Below are 16896 nucleotides of genomic sequence, written 5' to 3'. Positions count from 1 at the left end.
TGATTGGGCTGGACCCTATGGATAGGCTGCCTGGGAAGCCGAGCCAATCGGGAGTGAGGACATGCATCCTGGGTCAGGGAAGAACCTCAGTTGGAGCCAGAGAGAGAGGAGGGCAGATGTGTATTGCAGTTCTGTCAGACCCTTGATTGTACAAATCTAAATATCGTTGTTAGTAAATCAGTTATTACTTGAAGCCACAACAAGCCACCTTCAAAGTTACTACAAGCCCCTAAATTGTTACAATTCCGGACAAGCGCTCCAATTTAAATCAGAGAGGGTTAGAATCCATAGAAAAGTTACAGCACAGAAGGAGGCTATTTGGCCCATCTTGACAAGATACATCTTGGATAAATAAAGGGAGCCAGTTCATCCCTCCTCTCAAAGGGGATACAAAGAACAAAGAACAAAGAACAGTACAGCACAGGAAACAGGCCCTTCGGCCCTCCAAGCCTGTGCCGCTCCTTGGTCCAACTAGACCAATCGTTTGTATCCCTCCATTCCCAGGCTGCTCATGTGACTATCCAGGTAAGTCTTAAACAATGTCAGCGTGCCTGCCTCCACCACCCTACTTGGCAGCGCATTCCAGGCCCCCACCACCCTCTGTGTAAAAAAACATCCCTCTAATATCTGAGTTATACTCTGCCCCTCTCACCTTGAGCCCGTGACCCCTCGTGAACGTCACTTCTGATCTGGGAAAAAGCTTCCCACCGTTCACCCTATCTATCCCCTTCATAATCTTGTACACCTCTATTAGATCTCCCCTCGTTCTCCGTCTTTCCAGGGAGAACAAGCCCAGTTTACCCAATCTCTCCTCATAGCTAAGACCCTCCATACCAGGCAACATCCTGGTAAACCTTCTCTGCACTCTCTCTAACGCCTCCACGTCCTTCGTTGGAGGGATTGATCACAATTTGGGGGTATCCCAGCCAGATGGTAACAAATTGAGGGATCTCACCCAGGTCAACAAATTTGGGGAATCTCACCTGGGGACCAGTTGTTGGGAGCTTGGGAATTAAGGGATACAGGGATGGTGTCGGAAGGTGGAGTTGAAGTACAATATCAGACATAATCTTGTTGAATAGTGGAGCAGATTCGAAGGGGCTAGATTAACTACTCCAGCCCCTTTTTTTTATTGGTGTGCGACCTCAGTATGCTGTAGCCTCTGAGAAAGGGGAAGAAAGAGCTGGAAATGAATCATATGTTAAAAACCATTTAAGCATGTGTGGGAGAATAAATTTGCTGAGGTGAGAATAAATTTGACTGTGATTAAGTGTGATTGAGAAGTGTTGCAGAAAAGTGTTATAGTGTTGCGCCAAAGCGTTTTCAAGAAGTGCATGCTATACACAGCCGGTTAAATACTAACAGATATTATATGGTCATGTTCTCACATTTTTAGCTGAACTCCAAAAAATATCATGAAGCTAAGTACAGATAAAGAAGGCCATCTGGACCTACATTATCCTTTTGTAGAAACCAATGATTATGCCCTTTCTCTTTTCCAGTCCCTAAATTACATCAGTAACTGTAATTAAAATTAATTCATTAGCTGTAAAGAGCACGGGATCTCCTGAGTTTGTGAGGCACTTGTCGGAATATAGGTTCTTTCTTTCTCTTCTGCCCACCTCCATATCAAATTGCCTTGTGAATGTTTCCAGAGGTTTTTCCTCCATTACTATCTCTGGAGACTGTCTCAAGAACTGGAGATCCATTGGGTGACGAACTGTTTTCGGATATCAGTCCTGATCCTGCCTTTACCTGCTTCTAGCTTTGTCCGAACATGATAGTTTAACCCAAGGCGCCACTGTGGGTTATTCTTTATGGACATTTGTGTCGCTCTCTCCTCGCGTTGCTGGTGTCCTGGTTGCCTTACTGCAGTTGTGAGATATTTATTGTTTTGTATGTTGCAGGTTTGCCAGCGATGGTGCCCGCTTGGGGACTTGGATTCCATCTCTGCCGCTGGGGATACGGGTCAAGTAATGCCACTTGGGAGGTGGTGAAGCAGATGAGAAAAGCTGGCATGCCTCAGGTTCATGAAAATAATTTCTTCAGTTATCACGTGTTGGGAGGAGTGGGAGACATGTTGGGAGGAGGAGGTGGAGGCATGTTGGGACAGGCGGGAGGCGTATTGGGAGGGGCAGGGTGAGCGTATTGAGACTGACAGGATGAGTGTGTTTGGAGGGGTGAGTGTGCTAAGATCGGGAGGGTGAGTGTGATTGGGGGTGGGAGGTGTGTTTCTATTTGTTGGGTCTTGGAACCAAGCTGGGGGAACTTGGCTGTCGTCACTGAGAATTTGTTGGGCTGGTGTTTCGTTGGAGGGATTGATCACAGGAAAGTTTAGGCCATTTTCTGACTGACCTGGTCGCTGGGACATTGACTTGTTCTAATAAAGAAACCTTTCCTGTTCTCCTCTAGGATGCTCAATGGAATGATATTGATTACATGATCAACTATCGGGATTTCACCTTTGACCCCCAGACGTTTGCCAGCCTCCCACAGATGGTTGCAGACCTGCATTCCCATGGACAACGATACATCATGATTGTGGTAATTACTGGCAGCCAACTTGCTGCAGTACAGCGGCTTCAGACGGTTCATGAGCTGATTGACAAGAACAGAAGTTTCCTGGGAACATCACCATTGCACATTCCCTCCGAGTCACACACCATCTTATATCACCGTTCCTTCACTGTCACTGGGTCAAACTCCTGGACCTCTCTTCCTAACAGCACTGTGGGTGTACCTAACTACATGGACTGAAGCATTTCAGAAAAGTGGCTCACCACCACCACCTCAGGACAGTTTAGATGGGCAATAAATGCAGGTCTTGTTAGCAACACCCATATTCCAAGTACAACATTTTAAAAAAACTTATGTGCAGCAGTAGAGAAGGAACTATCGGTTGTCGCAAGCATTTTAAGGCCATGCACATCCTAAGTTTTATAAGGAGAGGATGAGCTTGGGAGGAGGCTGGTAACGAGACCAAATCCACTCGGACAGACTGAGGACCCTTATCCTCGGCCCAGAGGAACAACAACCCTGTAGGTAGCAACAGTGAGTGGTGTTAGTTTTGGCTCAGTGGTAGCATTCTCGTCTCTAAGTCTGAAGGTCATGGGTTCAAATCCCACTCTAGAGATTTGAATCCAGACTGATCCAGCACTGCAATACTGAGGGAGTGCAGCATGGTGAGAGGCGCAGTCTTTTGAGTGAAATGTTAAATTAAGGTCTATCTGCGCTTTCGGTCGATGTAAAAGATCCCTTGTCACATTTTGCTGATGAGCAGGGGAGATTTCATTTGGCCAATATTTATCCCTGACAACTGACATTATGCAAACTGGTGATCCGATCATTATCACATTGCTATTGACACATTACTTTCCCATTGGGTTTCCGACATCATTGCAATGTTTTTGGAAATCCTGAATGATGCTACATAAATGCAAGTTCTTTCTTTCCTATGTTGGTATGGTATGAAATGAGATCTTCGATGAATTAGTACATGGTTTCAAGAGTGGAGGAAATGCAAAAGGTGCAAAAAACAAAGTAACATGAACTAACCCCCACCCTCTCTTTTCCCCTCGTAGAAAGTTGAAAGCATCTGTTGTGTTTGCAGGACCCAGCGATCAGCAGTGTTCAACCACCAGGCTCTTACTGGCCATATGACGAAGGCCTGAAACGTGGAGTTTTCATCAATAATGCATCAGGAAGTCCTCTGACCGGGAAGGTATGATTGCTCATAGAAGTTATGCTGGTTATAGACACGGGAATAATCGTTACGATGCACGGCAGCGATTAGCACGACAAGCCACCCTGTAAGTTTTATTCAGCAGCTGTCTTAGACTTGGGGCTATACTGATTGGAATTTAGAAGAATGAGAGGTGATCTCATTGAAACATATAGGATTCTTAAGGGGCTTGACAGAGTAAATGCTGAGACAATATTTCCCCTCATGGGAGAGTCTAGGACCAGAGGACGTAGTCTCAGAATAAATGGGTGCCAATTTAAGACTGAGATCAGGAGGATTTTCTTCCCTCAGAGGGTTGTGAGTCTTTGGAACTCCTTGCCACAGAGTGTTGTGGGGGCAGAGTCCTTGTGTACATTTAAGGCTGAGATAGATTTTTGATCAGTAAGGGAAGCAAGGGTTATAGGAAAGTGGAGCTGAGGAATGTCGGATCAGCCATGATCCCATTGAATGGCGGGGCAGGCTCGGGGGGATGGACGGCCTACTCCTGTTCCTATTTCTTATGGCCTTGTGGTTTCCAAGTAAATATTGTCAAAGAATTGTTGGCACCACAATCAGTATATTCAGTCTACTCTTGGGTTTTGTGTTTATCACAGGATTATAACAAATTACTGAGATAAAGTGAAAGGCAAATATCTTCCCTAATAACTCAATGTGTAAATGCATCTCCTGTTGTGATTCAGTTGAAAGGTGGGCCCCAATCTGTATTCTATTCAGAGACAGTTAACCTCAGCAGGTGGTATGGGGGAGGAGGGAGGAGCAGCGAGGAAGGGTGGCGACCTAACTATCCACTTTACACTACAGGTGGGTCGAGGGGTGCGGTGTGGGGCTGAAAAAAACTATGGGGATGGAGGGCGAATGAAACCTGCCGGCTGGTCTTGGAGTCTCAAAGGAGGTGATGGGGTGTCCTGGGGGCATAATAAAGGCATTTCCTCAAAGCTCCATTTGCTGACCTCAAGATGATTGGGGAGTGGGGATTTGGATAGTGGGATCATGGCCCCTTCCCTTTCTCTCACTGGTTGAGTGTAATGTTGGGAACAGTAGTTCCAAGATGTGAATGCCTTTTAAACATGGAAGGGTGATGATGACTGGAATTGTACTTTACCCTGCCAGGTGGATGTTTGGATTTAAATGGATGTTCTCTTTTACATTACACGGTTGCAGGTTTGGCCAGGATTGACAACATTCCCTGACTTCACAAATCCCAACACACACCAATGGTGGTTAGAGAACTTGCTGCAGTTCCACAAAACTGTGCCCTTTGATGGGCTCTGGATTGTAAGTGTCATTTATATAAACAGATGTTCGCCATTCAGCCCCTTAGACCTGTTTAAATTAAATTGTCAATTTAATTATTGTACAGTGCCTCCAAGTGTGGTCTAACCAAGTTTAACATGTCTCTCAGCTTTTCAATTTTACTCAGTTTAGAAATGAACTTCATTTAAATTTTTTCTAAACTCATCACAACGGAATATTCTAGGATATGAATGAGCCCTCGAACTTTGTGGATGGATCGCAGAGTGGGTGCCCTTCAAATGAGCTTGAAAATCCACCATATGTCCCAGGTAATAACTGAGTCATATCTTTGGGTCTTACTGATGGGAATAGAGAGAGAGGAGTGGGAGGGAGATATCCCTTTATTCACTCTAAACCAGAATCTAATTATAATTCACATGATTTTGATGCAAACGGTGTCAATAATTTGTATTTTTAGGATTTATCCGGGTGGATAGTGGGAATGGTCAGGAGTGAGGGGTGAGGGTCAGGTGTGAGAATAAGAGCCGTGAAAAGTTAAAAGTTTTTTTTAGGTTTATTTATTAACGTCACAGGTAGGCTTACATTAACACTGCAATGAAGTTATTGTGAAAATTCCCTAGTCACCACACTCCGGCGCCTATTCGGGTACACTGAGGGGAAATTGAGCATGGCCAATGCCTAACCAGCACATCTTTTGGACTGTGGGAGGAAACCGGAGCACCCGGAGGAAACCCACGCAGACATGGGGAGAACATGCAGACAGTGACCCAAGCCAGGAATCTAACCTGGGTCCCTGGCGCTGTGAGACAGCAGCGCTAACCACTGTGCCACTCTGTGGGCTGAATCTGGAGTGAAGGTGGAGGGTCTGGAGTGAGGGTGAGAGCTGTGAGGGTAGAATCTGGAGTGAGGAGTGTTTTTTGCTGCTCTTTGTGATCTGTCTCCTGTGCTGGGTTTTTCTGTCAGGTGTACTGGGCGGCATTTTACGCAGTCAAACTATCTGTGCATCAGCAAAGCAGACCGCATCGACACATTATAATGTGCACAGTCTGTACGGACTGATGGAGGCCAAAACCTCTGCAAGGTAAGTCTTTCGTAAGCTTCCATACCACTCACAGAAAGATCAGCATTAATCCTCCAGAAATCTATCAAGTAAAAATGAAATTAATATGAAAATGGTGCAGTTGCTGGACAAGATCCTTTCACATTTGGGATCCAATGTTAAATCCATATCTGAGGCTGACTTCAGTCTGAACGGGGCCTGCGGTCAGTGTGGGGCCTGCGGTCAGTGTGAGGCCTGCGGTCAGTGTGAGGCCTGCGGTCAGTGTGAGGACCACAGTCCGTTTATTTGGGGTCATAACTAAATAACGCTTCTGTGCTGATAGACTGAAATTTTACTTTTTCTTTGCCCAAGTGCTTTGGTTGAAATCCGGAAGAAGCGTCCATTTGTAATATCCCGATCTACATTTCCAAGTCAAGGCAGGTACTCTGGACACTGGCTGGGAGACAACGAGAGTACATGGAAGGACATGTACTTTTCTATTGCAGGTACTGAGTGACTTATTCTCATTGTGTTGATGAGCTTGCGGATATCTGAGTGCATGTGTGTCCTGCATATAGCAATAGGCCTCCCTTCCTAATAGCACTGTGGGTGTCCCTACACCACATCAACTGCAGTGGCTCCAAAAGGTGGCTTACCATCACCTTCTAAATGCTAATCAGGGATGGGCAATAAGTGAATAAGGAACAGGATTGCTATCTCTCATATCCCAGGAACGATTAAGGGAAAAGGCACAATATACGCATATACAGGAGATATGTTGTGTATGTGTGCGTGAATTTGGGTGTGCACATGTATTGAGTGTTGTACATCAGGGTTATCTGAGTCCACCTATTTTATGTGTGTTTTGGTGAGTGTTGTGGTCTGGTGTTTATGTCCTGACAACACCCATTCATCCATCTGCACGACTGATCATCCACACCGCAATTTTGCAAGTCTCATCATTGTGTTGAAATTCTTCCATGGCCTCTCCCCAACTGGACATTCTCAGTTTTAATTGCTCCATTATTGGTGATTGTGCCTCAGCTTCTTAGGCCCTAAGTTCTGGAATTCGCTCCCCAAATCTCTCCATCTCTCTCTCTATTCAAGGCATTCTGTAAAACCTGCCTCTTCGACCAACCAGTCCTAATATCACCTTGTGAGGCTTGGTGTTGGACCATTCCAGTGATGTGCCTTGAAACACTTACTCCCTTGAAGGACGATGTAAATGTTGCCTTTTGCAAGTGGTTGGGGCTCAACAGGATTCAATCCCCTCTGTGTCCTCTCTTTCACTCATTTGTATTAGCTTTGGGTCATTGGTACAGTTGAAATGGTTTGATAACATTGTAACAATGGAAGTCAGATTAACATAAACAGTGGGCTGAAGCTCCTGGCAGTGGGAGACAAGGTCGGCGAGAGAGGCAAAATGTTGGCTTCCCAATGGCAGGATGAAAGTTGGTTATGAAGCTGGTGACGGATTCAAGGAGGGTTGGACTTCCAATGGCAAGTGGTGGGAACATTTGTTTAATACATTAGCAATTGATGTATGCTCACTAATACACAACTTCAGATTAAATTGTACCTTTGAAACTAAACAAGAAACACTTGCCTTCAGGTTCATGACTGTTCAAAGATGGCTTGCAGCAGACAAGGTAGTCTTCCTGATGGATTTGGACTGAGTAGGATCTGCTTTCCCTGTTTGGGTAGCCTTAGGAGAGGAGACACTGATACATTAAGACCAGGTAGCTGCTGTGAAAGGGGGAAGGGCTGACTAAGGGAGGGAGGCAGCAGCCCTACAAAGGTTTGTTGGGCACAGAGGGAGGAATCTGGACTACACAGAGAATATCAATGGCTACAGATGGTAGATCAAGAATGATTGTGGGGAGGTCAAGAATTCTACAGGGAAGATCATTGGTGAGATCCTGGGAGTGGAGGATAAGAGGTTGAGGATGATGGTAAGAGGGTCATTTTAGTTTATTTCATGGGATGTGTGCCTCGCTGACTGGGCCAGCATTTATTGCCCATCCCTAACCACCCTTGAACTGAATGTCTTGCATGACAATTGACCTCAACTGCCCTCGAACAACTAGGGATGGACGATAAATGCTGGCCAGCCAGTGATGCCCATGTTCTACGAATGAATTAAAAAAAAATCTGAATCAATGACATTGCTATGGCTCTGGAGTCACATGTCGACCATACCAGGTGAGTACAGCAGATTTCCTTCCCTAAAAGACATTAGTGAATCAGATGGATTTTTACAACAATTTTACAACATGGTAATTATTAAATTTTTAATTCCAAATATTTTTAATTGAATTCAAATTTTCACCACCTCCCATGGCAGGATTTGAACCCTTTCCCAAGTGGGTTTCTCGATTACTAGTCAATGACAATACCACTACGCCATCACCTTCCCCCACCCATGGTTGACATTGGAATCGAAAACACAATTTCTAAATTTGCAGTTAACACTAAACTACAGGGTGGATGGTCAACACTGAGGAAGACTACAACAAATTACTGGAGGGCATTAATAAATCTGCATAATGGACAAATATTTGGCAAATTAAGTTAATACATATACATGTGAAGTAGTACATTTTGGCAGGGAAAATAAGAGTGGTCTTATTACTTGGAATGTGTGAGTCTAGGTGAGGTAGAGGAACAAAGGGATCTCGAGAATTCAAATACAGCAATCACTAAAGGTTCCACCACAGATTCGACATCCTGCCAAAAAAAAAACAAGCCAAGGACTAGTGCTTATTTCTACAGGGTTAGTTTTGAAAAGTAGGGATGTTATATCAAAATGATGAAAGGGATAGATAGAGTGAACGTTCAAAGACTATTTCCTCGGGTGGATGGAGCTATTACAAGGGGGCATAACTATAGGGTTCATGGTGGGAGATACAGGAAGGATATCAGAGGTAGGTTCTTTACACAGAGAGTGGTTGGGGTGTGGAATGGACTGCCCTGCAGTGATAGTGGAGTCAGACACTTTAGGAACATTTAAGCGGTTATTGGATAGGCACATGGAGCACACCAGGATGATAGGGAGTGGGATAGCTTGATCTTGGTTTCAGATAAAGCTCGGCACAACATCGTGGGCCGAAGGGCTTGTTCTGTGCTGTACTGTTCTATGTTCTATGTAAACCTTTGTTATGCCACAAGGTGTGCAGTTCTGGTGGCCATATTACAAAGTATATAAAGGCAATAAGAAAAGGGGATATGGAAGATTTACAAGCATGATACCAGAAAGGCGAGGGCGTACATATCAGAAAGGATGAAAGGCTGGGTCTCTTCTCTTGAAAAAGGTTGGCTAAGTGGCGGCACAGTGGTTATCACTGCTGCCTCACAGTTCCAGGGACCCAGGTTCAATTCCGGCATTGGGTGATTGTCTGTGTGGAGTTTGCACGTTCTCCCCGTGTCTGTACGGCTTTCCTCCAGGTGTTCCAGTTTCCTCCCACAGTCCAAAGATGTTCAGATTTGGTGGACTGGCCAAGCTAAATTGCCCCTTAGTGTCCAAAGGTGTGTAGGATAGATGGATTAGCTATGATAAATATGTGGGGTTACAGGGATAGGGTGGGGGAGAGAGCCTGGGTAAGATACTCCGTCAGAATTGGTGCAGATTCAATGTGCTGAATGGTCTCTTCTGCACTGTAGGGATTCTATGAAATAGTGATTTAATAGAGATCTTTAAAATTGAAAGGTTTTAATCGAGTGGATCGAGAGAGAATGTTTCCTCTTGGGGGGGAAGAGCATAACTTGAGGCCATGAATATAAGATGGCCTCATCATATATTGATGGCCAAGAAATCCAATCGGTAATTCAGAAAAATGATTTTTATCCAGAGATTGGTGAGAATATGGAATTTGCCACCACATGGAGTGGTTGATGCATTTAAGAGAGGACTCGACAAGCACATGAGGGAGAAGGGATTAGAGATTTACCATGTTGGATTTAGATGAGGGACAATGGGAGGTGGTTTGAGTGGAGCATAAATCCCAAATGGACTGGTTGGGCTGAATGACCTCTTTCTGTGCCATATACCCTATATAATCCTATGTAATTCCATGTAATCCTAATTAATTCTATGCCATCTGGATTATGTGCTCAAATTTCTGGAGTGAGGCTCAAACCCACAATATGCTGGCTAAGAGATGCCTGGCACTTGTGTGGCATGAATGTTACTTGCCACTTGTCAGTCCAAGCCTGGATATTGTCCAGGTCTTGCTGCATTGGGATGTGAATTGCTTCAGTACCTGAGGAGTCGCAAATGGTGCTGAACATTGTGCAGTCGTCAGCGAACATCCCCACTTCTGACCTTATGACAGAGGGAAGGTCATTGATGAAGCAGCTGAGCCATGAATAGCACCAAAATTAAAGGCCTGTTATGTAATTGACAATGGTTTGACAGTGTTAATGGAGAATTTCTGTATGTGAGGCAGGTTGTTACAGGACACTGTGTTATCAACCCTGAACCTCTGAATCTTTCTACTCTGCAGGCATCCTGAATTTCAATATGTTTGGAATTCCTCTTGTGGGAGCGGATATTTGTGGATTTAGAGGGAGTACCACAGAGGAATTGTGTATCCGATGGATGCAGCTTGGTGCTTTCTACCCATTCTCGCGAAACCACAATGTTGAGAAGGAGAAGGTATTGAGGAGTGCCCGGGATATATTTTATGTTTACTCATTTATGAAACTCACAACTGAAAAGCTGCAGTAAGAGAGAATCTGCATTTATAAAGCACCTTTCATGACCTCATGAGATCAGTCATCTCCGCTCCAGGACGTCACTGCAGGAGTTCCTCAGGATGGTGTCCTAGGCCCAACCATCTTCAGCTGCTTCATCAATGACCTTCCTTCCGATATAAGGTCAGTAGTGGGGATGTTCGCTGATGACTGCACAATGTTCAGCACCATTTGCGACTCCTCAGATACTGAAGCAATTCACACCCCAATGCAGCAAGACCTGGACAATATCTAGGCTTGGACTGACAAGTGGCAAGTAACATTCACGCCACACAAGTGCCAGGCAATGACCATCTCCAACAAGAGAGAATCTACCTATTGCCCCTTGACATTCAATGGCAATACCATTGCTGAATCCACCACTATCAACATTCTGGGGGCTACCATTGACCAGAAACTGAACTGGACTTGCCTTATAAATACTACAAGAGCAGGTCAGAGGCTAGGAATCCTGTGGCAAGTCACTCATCTCCTCAATGCCCAAAGCCTGTTCACCATCTACAAGGAGTTTAATGGAATACTCTCCTCTTGCTTAGATGGGTGCAGCTCTAACACTCAAGAAACTTGACACCATCCAGGACAAAGCAGCCCGCTTGATTGGCACCCCTTCCCCAAACCTTCATTCCCTCCACCACCAACATTCAGTGGCAGCCATATAAACCATCTACAATATGCACTGCAGGAACTCACCAAGGTTGCTTAGGCAGCACCTTCCAAACCCATGTCCGCTAGAAGGACAAGTGAAGCAGATACATAGGAATACCACCACCTGGACGTTCCCCTCCAAGCCATCCACCATTTTGACTTGGAAATATATCGCAGTTCCTTCACTGTCACTGGGTCAAAATCCTGGAACTCCCTCCCTAACAGCAGCGTGGGTGTACATAGGTAGCTCACCACCACCTTTTCAAAGGCAATTAGGGATGGGCACGAAATGCTGGCCTAGCCAGTGAAGTCCAAATCCTGTAAATAAGTTTTTTAAAAACTGTTGTAATGTTGGAAAAAATCCACTAAGAAGTCTAACAACACCAGGTTAAAGTCCAACAGGTTTATTTGGTAGCAAAAACCACTAGCTTTCGGAACAGGCTGTTCCTTCGTCAGGTGGGTGGGAGTTCTGATCACAAACAGGGCACAAAGACACAAACTCAATTTACATGAATAATGATTGGAATATGAGTCTTTACAGCTAATCAAGTCTTAAAGGTACAGACAATTTGAGCAGAGGGAGCATTAAGCACAGGTTAAAGAGATGTGTATTTTCTCCAGACAGGACAGCTAGTGAGATTTTGCACATCCAGGCAGGTTGTGGGGGTTGCAGATAGTGTGACATGAACCCAATATCCCGATTGAGGCCGTCCTCATGTGTGTGGAACCTGGCTATCAGTCTCTGCTCAGCGACTCTGTGCTGTCGTGTGTTGTGAAGGCCGCCTTGGAGAACACTTACCCGAAGATCAGAGGCTGAATGCCCGTGCTCGTGACCGGAAAAAATCCAGCCAGGTTGCGCACTGCAAGGGCCAACAAACAGCAATGAGTTAAGTTACCAGATAATTTATTTTTTTGTGATGTTGTTTGAGTGAAAACAATTGGCCAGGACACGGGGGAGAACTCCTCTTCTTCTAAAGAGTGCCATGGAATCTTTGGCTTCCACTTGAGGGGTGGATGGGACCTTAGTTTCATGTCTCAGCTGAAAGATGCATTGTTTCCTTATTACTGTACTGGGAGTATCAGACTGATGCTGCATACCAGCATTTGCTCAACAGGTCAAGAACTCTGGTGATGGGTTTGTTGAGGGGATCACTCTGGGCTTTCTCCGATGTGGAGTGAAGGGGTGCTGGGGTCATTTAGCTAAGCCACTCGAGGCAGTTTGCCGTCTGGAGGCCAGGCACTTTCTCACAGGATGGGGTAAGTCAAACAAAAGCACCTTCAGATTCTGGGGAGGGGCTTTCCTTCATCTCTCTGAGCACAGGAGGAGCCCCGACTGCCCCTGATGGGAGTTGGCATGTAGTAATCACACAAGACGGAGTCTCCTCTTCTAGTGCAAGTTATAGCCAGAGGCACTATTCCAGAGTCTGCAGTTAAAGCAGCCCTTCCATCCCTACACCAAATCAAATCTCTGTGAGACATACTGTCCAACAGAGAACATGGGCAGCTGAAGGAGAAGATTTCTGAGGATGGCATTTTGCTCTCCAATTCTATCTCCTTTCTGCAGGATAAAGTCCATTTGACCCTCATGAAAGCTGGGTGTAACCCTGTGACCTTGAACATGATAGTGCTCTGTCGAGCTCCCCTGCCGCCAGTCAATATTTTGGATTAAAAGTGACATATAGAACCACAGATTGGTTACAGAAGGAAGTCATTTGGTCCCCTGCACCAGCTCTCTACAAAAGCGGCTTAGCCAGTCCTACTCTCCCGCCCTGTCCCCAGAGCCCTGCAGATATTTTTCTCTCTAGATAATTATCTGATGCCCTTTTGAAATTCTGAATTTGTGCCCTGCACCCCCAGGTCTAGGTCGTTAATATAGAATTTAGCATTTGAAATTGTAATTAATATTGAAAGTTTTTTTTTTCCAGGCTCAGGACCCAATGGCTTTCAGTGAATCTGCTCAGCAAACAATGAAACGTGCTCTCCTTATCCGTTACTCTCTGCTCCCATACCTCTACACGCTCTTCCATCGCTCGCATGTCCTCGGAGAAACAGTTGCCAGAGCAATTCTCTTTGAGTAAGTTGCTACTTAGCGTTCCCTGATTTAACCTCTTTCCAGGTGGTATGGGGGTCACGGCCACTGCTATTCAATCAGATTTCCGGACTCCCAGTCTGATTAGTCCAATTACAATCCATCTTTTCTACTAAAGGATGGCAACATGTATTAAAGTTTTTACATTTTTCCATTATTGTCCTGTGTTCTGAAGATTGCTTTCCTCTGATCCTTGCCCCTGTCTGGTTCGCCCTGTCCAGGTCTGTACTTGGCAGGAGGTGGGCATGTTCCTCTTAGAGACAGCAGTTAAATGGCTGGGAATCACAGATCAGAGTCTTAGCCTCTCAGTTCAAGCATGCATTCTGCTTGTTTGCCCAGTGACAGTGACTAAAATCCCCATGCTGTCTATCTCTGAACACCGGGTCCAATCGCTGCAAGACCTGACTCCAGTTCATTCCCAGAATGAGGCAGTGCTCCGGGGCAGGTGATTTGAGGTAGAATTTGCTTGTGGAGAACCTTGTGTTTTTTTTGGCAGGGTGACTTTCTGAAGTTTCTCTTTTTCTTTCTCCAATTCAGGTTTCCTGAAGATAGAAACACTTACTCCATTGACAGGCAGTTTCTGTGGGGTAGCAGCCTCCTCATTAGCCCAGTGTTAGAGCCAGGAGCAGTCTCTGTTACCGCGTACTTCCCCAAAGGGATTTGGTATAACTTTTACACAGTAAGTATGGGGTTTCCAGTCAGTCTGTGAGTATATGGGAAGGTACAGTGTGCTGGTGAAGAAAGAAAATGCTGGCCGTGAAGTAGCTGGTGGTTGCCCTTGCCAACCCTTGCCCCATGTTAGGGTTACTAACTCTATTTGGATCTATAACGGTTTTATCACAATTCCTCATACCCCATCCATGTTGATCAGCCAAAAAGTCTTTCCTTACTTTTCAATAATTTCGTGACTGATAAACAGAATTGGATATGGAGAATGGATTTTTTTAATGTTCCTATGTCTTGGTTTCTCCTGGTTGCTGCTCACAGCAGTATCGGTGGGCAGCACACTGGCACAGTGGTTAGCATTGCTACCTCACAGCACCAGGGACCCGGGTTCGATTTCCGGCTTAGGTCACTGTCTGTTCAGAGTCTGTATGTTCTCCTCATGTCTGCATGGGTTTCCTCCGGTTGCTCTGGTTTCCTCCCACAGTCCAAAGATGTGCAGGTTAGGTTCATTGGCCATGCTAAATTCTCCCTCAGTGTACCCGAACAGACGCCAGAGTGTAGCAACTAGGGGATTTTCACAGTAACTTCATTGCAGTGTTAATGTAAGCCTACTTGTGACGAATAAATAAACTTTACTTTACTCTGCCACCGAGAAGGATAAGAGCAGCAGGGACATAGGAACACTATTTTCTCCATTATTAATATAAATTTTATAATACAATGATTGCGCTTACCTGAGAGATCGCCCTATGAACACATGGTCACTTGACCCATCTCATTCCCCAGATTCTGCCATATCTCCTTCCCACTTGGACTGAGAACATGCAGGCCAGGGAAGTTCTCCTGAACATATTTCAGAAATTGCTCCCACTCTTTATCTTTCACAATAAATAAATAAGGAGATATTCCTTCACTCAGACTGTAGTTAGAATTTGGGACTGACGACCTGAAGTCGGTAAAAATACCTCTTATGGTATGAGTCAAAATAGAGTAGGATTTATTCTCACAAGCTTGTGGGAGAACTTGACCCCTTGAAAGCGGAAGTCAAAGTTCTCCCTGAACATAAGAAGCGTGGACCTTTATACATCAGGGTTCCCAATACAAGTCATGAAGCAAAGTCCAGTTAACAGTCCTTGATCATAAATTATAGTTCCTTTAACAGCTTCTGATACACTCTGGTTTATGGTTAGAGACTATCTGGTATCCTTGGGTATAAAGCACAATTCTCCTGGTAGTTGTAATCAAGATGCAACTTCTGGTCCCCCTGCTCTTCCCGCGGCCTTTCCTTTGAAGTGACTGTGTGCGATTGCAGCTGTCCCAGTGGGAGTCCTCCTTCAAACGGCCATTCTCACACTCTACCATTTGGTAGCTGCTTCCTTTGTTTAAATCATACACAAGCCTATGGGAAAGCAAGACTTACAACCCAACATCTACATTTAACTGTCCGTTTTATCAGAATGATATAAACAAGCGAGGGAACCATGAACAAATGGCTTACACTACTAAAAGTTAAAGATGAAACCAAGAACAAATGGCTTATACTACTACCAGGAGCAATATAAACAAAGGGGAGACTAGCCATAAGGAAGGGTTATTTTTGTGATACATTCCAGGTACAAAGTTCAACCTTTTAGGTACAAAATACATTGAGTACAAAAAACATTAACCCTTTCCCTTCTTCACTACCACAGGAGTGGGTTGAGAAAATAACTTTGCTGCTTTCGAAAGAAAGCTAGATGAGCACTCAGTGAGAAAAGGGCTTTGGTGAAAAGTTAAGATGAGGTAAATGGAATGGGAGGAGACTGTATAGCAGCACAGATTGATTAGCCATGATGACCTGTTTCTGTGTTGTATACTCTATATATTTCAGTGTAAGTCTAGGACAATCCTGGAGGGTTGGCAATTTGACACCACCTACCTGAGTGAACTTTCCATTGGAGTCAATGGCTAATGATTATGTGGTTAATGCCAAGGCCAGTTTTGTCACTCAATAACATGCAACTAACTCAATTTAACTGGGGATTCTTTACCGAGGCTCCCGGAGGTGGATGTCAAAGGTCACATGGCACTATTCAAATAAGAGCAGGATAGTTCTCCCGGGTGCCTTGGGGCCGATATTTATCCCTCCGCTAACATCACCAAAACAGATTATCTTATCAGATTGCTTTTTATGGTGCCCTGCTGTGTGTAAATTGACTTCTGTGATTCCTACATTACAATAGTGACCACACACCAAAAAGAACTTGATACAATGTAGAGTACTTTGGGATGTGACTGAGGTCACGAATAGTTATCATTTTAATATAGAAAACATCAGCAAGATCCCACAAGCAACAATGTTATAATGTCTTTAGATGTTAGTTGAAGGATAAATGTTGGCTTGGATACTGGTGAAAACTGCTGTGATCTTCTGTGAGATGGAACCCATGGAATTGTTTACATTTACATGAAGGGCAGACAGGACCTCAGTTAAACATCGCATCCAAAAGACAGCACCTCCAACAAAGAAAGCTGTTCCCATCAATTGATGGTGCAAGGACTAGGGGACACACATTTAGTGGGTATGTGAGGAAGAACTTTTTAACACAGCAAATGATCTGGAACCTGCTACCAACAAAGGCAGTAGTAGAAGCAGAAATTATTAATGATTTCAAAAGGAAATTGGGTTGGCTTTCAAGGAAAATAAATCTGCAGAGTTACGGGTAGAGT

General features: G+C 44.7%; 1 protein-coding gene across 5 annotated transcripts in view; it reads left to right on the top strand.

Moving 5' to 3' along the window:
* Positions 1-16896, top strand: part of gaa2 (alpha glucosidase 2) — a 67847-nt gene that overhangs the window by 42241 nt on the left and 8710 nt on the right. For all 5 annotated transcript variants that reach the window (XM_078240204.1, XM_078240202.1, XM_078240205.1 and 2 more), the window contains exons 7-16: positions 1908-2026; positions 2413-2544; positions 3611-3721; positions 4904-5017; positions 5220-5304; positions 5960-6077; positions 6408-6541; positions 10538-10689; positions 13358-13506; positions 14059-14200. In XM_078240204.1, the coding sequence (XP_078096330.1) occupies positions 1908-2026; positions 2413-2544; positions 3611-3721; positions 4904-5017; positions 5220-5304; positions 5960-6077; positions 6408-6541; positions 10538-10689; positions 13358-13506; positions 14059-14200 (1256 nt within the window). The remainder of the gene's footprint in view (positions 1-1907; positions 2027-2412; positions 2545-3610; positions 3722-4903; positions 5018-5219; positions 5305-5959; positions 6078-6407; positions 6542-10537; positions 10690-13357; positions 13507-14058; positions 14201-16896) is intronic.

This window comes from Mustelus asterias, chromosome 23 (genome assembly GCF_964213995.1).
Source record: "Mustelus asterias chromosome 23, sMusAst1.hap1.1, whole genome shotgun sequence".
NCBI classification, from domain to species: Eukaryota; Metazoa; Chordata; class Chondrichthyes; order Carcharhiniformes; family Triakidae; genus Mustelus; species Mustelus asterias.
Note: the sequence above shows the minus strand (reverse complement) of the source record. Positions and strands in the feature narration are given on the sequence as shown.